The sequence below is a fragment of the Etheostoma spectabile genome, chromosome 22 (genome assembly GCF_008692095.1).
Source record: "Etheostoma spectabile isolate EspeVRDwgs_2016 chromosome 22, UIUC_Espe_1.0, whole genome shotgun sequence".
Taxonomy (NCBI): Eukaryota; Metazoa; Chordata; class Actinopteri; order Perciformes; family Percidae; genus Etheostoma; species Etheostoma spectabile.
In genome coordinates this window covers 10,875,522-10,882,279 of record NC_045754.1, presented here as the reverse complement: position 1 = coordinate 10,882,279, position 6,758 = coordinate 10,875,522, and the positions used below count along the sequence as shown (strand labels likewise).

General features: G+C 41.9%; 1 protein-coding gene across 5 annotated transcripts in view; it reads right to left on the bottom strand.

Annotated features, from left to right (window-relative positions):
* Nucleotides 1-6,758, bottom strand: part of dlgap1b (discs, large (Drosophila) homolog-associated protein 1b) — an 85,697-nt gene that overhangs the window by 25,665 nt on the left and 53,274 nt on the right. For 4 of the 5 annotated variants that reach the window (XM_032503739.1, XM_032503735.1, XM_032503734.1 and 1 more), the window contains 2 exons: nt 6,509-6,686; nt 4,288-4,543 (listed from right to left, as the gene is read on the bottom strand). In XM_032503739.1, the coding sequence (XP_032359630.1) occupies nt 4,288-4,543; nt 6,509-6,686 (434 nt within the window). The remainder of the gene's footprint in view (nt 1-4,287; nt 4,544-6,508; nt 6,687-6,758) is intronic. The other variant, XM_032503737.1, reaches the window with a different exon arrangement.

The following is a 6,758-nucleotide window of genomic DNA, read 5'->3' as shown; positions in this document are numbered from 1 at the left end:
ATAGATAGATAGATAGATAGATAGATAGATAGATAGATAGATAGGTAGATACATTCATACATAGATTGAGTTCTAATCATTCATTCATCATTCACGAGCTTCAGCTACACAACTAATAGATAAGTGTACCCAAAGCTGCATCAGAAACTAAATGAAGAGGTGTTCCACTAAGTGTTGGACAGTACCATCAGCAAAATGAGTAACAAGAAGGCCTCAAAAGCTTACTTAAGAAATGCATTATTGAGCACAACGCCTCTGTTCGGGGGCGTAGGAAATTCACAGCCATTGAATTAAACATTGTCCTGTACCCTATTACAGAAGCTAAAGCCACTCTTTTCAGCCAATCTCTCAGCACCTCTGAAAAATAGATGCTGGGAAAACGAGGCTTGATAATTGACAGCAGGTCAGTGCGCCTGGGAAGCTGAGGGTGAGAGGAAGAAAAAAAGAAAATATGGCGCAATTCCCAGACTTAAGATCTGTGTGTATACTTTTTTCTACTTGAAGGTCAATTTGTCTCTAATTTATCTTCGTCAAAAAAACAGGTTGATTTACCCCCACACCTAACTGCTGTTGTGAAATAGCAGGGGATCTAGCTATTATGTACGAACCTGAGAAAGGTAAAGACAAAAGCAGAGTGAAGAGGTGATGAAGATGTTACTGGAGACGACGCGGGGCTGAGGAGCAAGGGCTTAGAGGCAGTAAAATCCTCACATTAACCGATTGCTATGGATTTTCCAAAGCTGTAAAAGAGGATATTTTAATGCTCCAGATTGTGTTAAACTGATCCAAAGAAGCTGATACGCCAACATCTCTGTCCAATGCAGTGGTAATATGTGTGAGTGACTGTATGGGTTGGTTTGTGTGAGTGTGTGTGTGTGTGTGTGTGTGTGTGTCTGTGCGTGCGCGGGGACAGACCGATGCAGGCAATAGCAGCCAGAGCCACTTGACGTTCAAAGAGAAGAGATCAAAGGACAGCCCCTTACTTTGGTCTCCTTCCTCAGGATTAAACCAATCATCAATATAAATGGGCTGGAGCAGCTCAGTGGGCCAACTGGAGGGGCATGAGCAGAAGCTGATAGGTCTCTCACCTGTCTGTAAGTGTGTGTGCATGCGTGTGATATCTTGGTGGTTCGCCGCAGGGACAAGTGGGAGCAGAAAACATAAGCGCAGAGCTGTTTTTCTGGAACTGCTGCCTGAACCATCCGTTTAAAGCGTCATACAATATTTACCACAACAACATTTTCACTTCTCACTATGGGCTCCCAAAAGAGTCCCTGTGAAATTAATGTATGTGTGTGTGTGTGCGTTTGAGCGTTTTCACGCATGCTTTTCCTGCATCGTGGGAAAACAAAGAAGCTGTGACTGTTTACTCGGCAGGAAGTCACAGTACCCCGAGTTATGTTTAGTTCATATGTGAGAGCAAAGAAAGAGAATGTTTTAAATGTCTGTAATAAATATGGGGGGTTATATATAATGCACACTGCTCATAAGAGCTAGTTTGACTATTACTTCACATTCTAGCATTTAATTACCTTTAATGACTTTGGCTGGCTATTAGGATCAGTTTGTTTTTAAATTGTTTAGTCAATTCTGAAATATTTACTGCAGAGTCGGATATGTAAGAACTTTTCGAAAAATCTTATAGTAATACTTATAACTTGTGTTCAAAAAACACCATGAGGGAGGTACCCTGCAATCAGATTTCAAAGAAAGAAAAGGACAGTTCAAGCACTGTCTTTATTCTCGCCTTTGGATAAATAAGGATTTTTATATTGGATGACATGTTTATTCCATATGCAAAATGTCTTCTTCCTTACACAAAATGCTCCTTTTTTATACTAGGGCACTGTCTGCATTCCATAAATAAATAAATAAATCATATCATATGTACTGGATGTAAATTAGGCTTTAAATATGCAGAACAGCAGGACTGTATTAATTAGCCTAAATTTATAGTTTGCATTAATTTATGAGTATGGCATCACTTTACAGTTTGTCCATACTAGCGTGTGCTAGTGTTCACACAGTAAGCTGTCTGTTCACCGTCAGCCACATGTTCTGTGCTGCTCCTCCTCCCTACATTTAAACATTTCAACATGCAAAAAACTTTACATCACAGATAAATTTAAAATAATTAGATTTGGGGGTGAATTAATGTTTACTGGTGGTAATTAAAGGGTCCGAGAACACCAGCGATCCCTGTATTTCACATGAACAGTGAACAGTGTGTAAAAGTCAGACAGTGGTAATTATGTTAACTCCCACATGACATGACCGTGGCGGTAGTGCACGTGTTGAGAGTGAGACAGGCAAAATGTACGACTGAGATCTTTTCCTTCTCTCCTTTCAATCTCCCTCTCTTCCTCTCCTCTTTAATCACAACCTTTCCCCGGCAGGAGAAGGAGAGGTGGCTAATTAATTACAGTGACTGACGACTCAGCTGTAAAGATCTAAGGAGGTGATGCATTGTGCAGTAGTACAACTTTGACAGTAATCTGAGGCAATCCCCTACCTTCACACTAGCAACCGCGGTGAACGGCTCTCCACATTGACTTATAATATATCACTTTAACCCACTCTCACTGTCACGTCTGTTTGAACCTCACTTACAGCTGATTCCGAAACACAATAAGGTCGGCAGAAAATTAAGGTCAAGGGTCACAAGAAGACGACAGCCAATCACAGAGAGCTGAGGATTGCTCTCAATTGGATCTCTTTTCTGTACTTCCACAACGTCCATTCATCATGTGACAAACTCAGGTGCCAAAAAATGGATGTTCATTAAATTGCAAACAGCTGTGAGGCATGCTGCGGACATGTGCGCTACATAACACACACACACACACACACACACACACACACACACACACACACACACACCACACAAACACCACACACACACACACACACACACACACACACACACACACACACACACACACACACATCTGCTTATTCACTTTTTAACCTGAGCATGATTTAAAGGGGTTATCTTTACATTTTAAGAAAATGGTTACAGATCAAGACAGTTCTATCTACAAAGCATGTGAGAGACACGAGACAGCTGGGAGTAAGAAAAAGAAAGGCTTCCCGTATTAAGTTTAGTACCAGTGTTATGAAGCACTTCAGAGCAGCTGTCTGGCTTCGAACACCAGAGTTTAGTTCCTACAACACCTCACCTGATAAATGGTCTTCATTATCTCTTCCTTCCTCAGGGAAAGGAGACCTGAATGTCCCTCTCTTGATTCTATAAATCAATAACTACCACTACGCAATAACAATCAACTGAATCCACTATTGCCTTTAATTGTGTTGTTACCCTGAATTTTCCAATAGATGTGAAATGATCAAAAATACTGGCATGCAACTTCATATTTTGACAAACGTCATTAGAGAATACTTGTAGGGAGTCAGTTAGAGTGAGTCTTAAACATGATTAAATAAGTGTTTTCTCAGAATCAGTTTTAAGCCCCTTGAATTGATTTAACTAGTTTTTCCATTCTTCCAATTTGGAGTTAATGTGTTTGATTAGCTGACTGTAACTTTGTCGACTGGGTTTCAGAAAATGCTGTCTTATAATTCGCATCATTAAAAAGGAATGGAGGAGAAAGCCAGCGTGCGTCAGGCGATGGTGACTCAACGTGCACAATGTAGGGGAATGACGTTTGGATTTGCTGTAGGAAACATACAAGCACCCAGTACTGGGTGCCAGCACTACTCAGCATCAATACTGCATGCAGCCGTAATGCTGGAAAGCCAAGCGCTTCAGACCATGAGGCTCACAAAAGGGCTAAAATAAGATCCAGCAGCCAGTGAGCTTACAGCTTGAATAAGCTCTTATGTGTGAAAAACAGTTCTGCCTCATCATATTGTATCTGAGAAAAAAAGTGGGTCAGATGGATAATAGTGCAGAGGGTTTGGGTCTGTGTTTGCAAAGTGAAACTTCTCCCTGATCAGCTAACCAAGGAAACCCTTTCCTTTATGATAAATAGGACTGGTTTTCAACACAAGAGAATTACAAATGAAAGAATTTAATTTTATGGCTGTTGATCCAAAATTTAATCTGTATACAAGTATAAATCTCTCTCTCCACTAACTGGAGAAACAATTTATTTATTTTTTGTTGCTGTTGACACTATACACATGTTGCATAACTTAGACTCACAGTACATTAATAATACACACTGATCAATTTATAATGTGCTATGGATTATGTATGTTCACACATGTTCATCAGTCTATGTGTGTGTGTGTGTGTGTGTGTGTGTGTTGGGTGCAAGTTCCAACCTGTGCTGCTCTGGATGGTTCTGACGGTTGTGGTGGTGTGCGGGGGTGATTTGGTCCTCCTGATGCCCACCATGACGCCTCTCTCCTCCTCTTCCTGCGAGCAGCCTTTCTCTATGGCACGCACGTAGCTGTGGCTCCGCATGCGGAAGCAGCTGGGCATGGGCAGATCCAGGGCATCCACCGCCTGCGACTCCATTTCACTGAACACTGACTCACACACTGCCTCGATCTGCCCGTTCACCTCCACCTCGCTCACCTGTGAAAAAGGGGACACGCAGACATACAGTACGTGTACGCAAACACCCAGACCAAGAAACCCACACAGAAGCGTACAAGCACAGGGGAAACTGAAAAATAAAAATGCACAGGTGCACCTCAGCAGTGTGTTAAACAAAGGAGACGGGACAATATATTACTGAAGCAAAAGCCAGGGAAGCATCGCTTTGCTGTAAGATTCAATGTTACAGAGCTATTTCACTGATTAAAGCTTCAGTAGGCAGGAATGTTATGTACAAACACACTTGAATTACAAATTGCATGCTCTAAAAAAAAGCTCCAGAAGAAAGTGTTCCCATAATGTGATGCAGGCTGATTCAACACACTTCTGATGCCAAAAATAAATTCTGTTGATTGATATTGACACTTCTTTTCTGTATGGTTGATCTTTTAAACTAGATCCCAAGAAGCCTCTTACTGACAAAAGTTCTTTTGACTGAAATCCATTAAGAACACGCAATCCAAAAATGAATTTTCAGTGAATATTGTTTAGAGACCAATTTGGTTGAGCAAGACTAGTCATGCTGTTACACGTCAGCATACTGGATTCAGATTAAACACGTCACATCACATAATTGCTGAGGATGTTGTGCCAAATTGATAAAACTTTTACCTCCACTCTGATTTTGAACCTTTAAGCCATGTATAGAAATGTACATATCCTGAAAAAATTAATATATTCTAAAAAACAAAAAAAAACATCCAAGGAGTGCAGAGGAGAAGGAATCACTGTAGGAAACAACTTCAAAGGTCTGTACAACAGAGTGAAATACTACAAGTGTTGCTTATAAAGGTGAGAATTAGGAAGGGTGAAAGCTAGGACTTCTGGGAGTTGAGATGTGATACGAGGAAATCTAACTACACTTGCATCATCCGCTAGTGGGCTTCAAAACAGGATCTAAAGCAAAAAACAAACACTTATTAAAAAGCTCTTGGGTGAAGGGGTTGTGTTACAGATTGGGTTGTGTGAGGGCAGATAACCTGAAGCTCCATTCCATTGCTAGACGTTGCCCTTGTTCAGCTAGTCCAAAAACAGAGCTGGACAAAGGAATGGGATGTGGCTAGGGACTAACGTGTTTGGTGTTTGTCAGTGAAGAGAGTTTACAGTCAGACAAGTGTGAGTACATACTGTAGAGCTTGGAGTCAGAAAGGTTTGTGGACCTTTATTCAATCCACTGATGGTGAAAGCCTCGGTTTTGTGTGTCAGTTCACACTCTATGTGCATACATGTCAAATGTGAGAGTGAGTGAGTGAGATAGAGAGCCAACCAGCACCTTTTTTATTCAGTGGCATTTTTGTAGATGCCATGTTCAGTGTGTCACTCTCCTCTGGGCCTGCTCCATGCCAGGACTTGAAGGGACGTCACAAGGGCCCATCATTCAGCTGGCGAGGCAAAGTGTTGCTGCTGGGCTTCGCAGGGGAGTTCAAATCCCCGTTGCCCGAGGCCGAAAGGTAAGCAAAACTTCCCTGTCACTCTAAATAATGTAGAGTATGAAGCCATGCTCAAAATACAAAATGACTAACAGCTAAATCTTTTGCAGCCATGACAATAACCTCCACTGTTGTGTGTTTTCTCGGCCAATTCTTTGATATTTTCAATCATTGTCAAATCAAGGCAAATACCCATTATCATTTAGAACCAATCCCAATTTCAGTTATTCAAAGAAATATAATATACTATGTTGTTAAATTAGCCAATCTGAGTATGCCTTTAATCATCTGAGCTCCAGAAAACGGCTTGCAGACAAATACACTAATTGGGAGATTGGGGGTTTTCGTACTATTCATAGATTGCTGGATGGTGAACTGATTGTTAATTCAGGCCTTAGGACAGCTACGGATGGGATGTCCTCCCCCCTGCACAACCATATTGGACAGAGCAGTGGAGGTCCAAGGGGTGTAAGGGCTGACGGCATAGAGGCACGGGCCCCTGGGTGCCACTAACCTGGCTGATGGTGCTCATGGCTCTCATGTAGCTCTCATTTCGCGAGCGGAATTTAGGTGAGGCCAGCAGCCCTGCCGGGTCCAAGCTGTCCAGACTCCTATTGATGGAAACCTCACTCACCGCCCGCAGGTAGCTGTGACTCCTGATCTGCAGCTTGGGCGAGTGCTCTGTGGAAATCCTGCAGCAAGAGAGGGAAGAGAAAAAAAAGGAGGGGGGAGACAAGAAAAGAAGAACATTTAAAAAAAAAAAA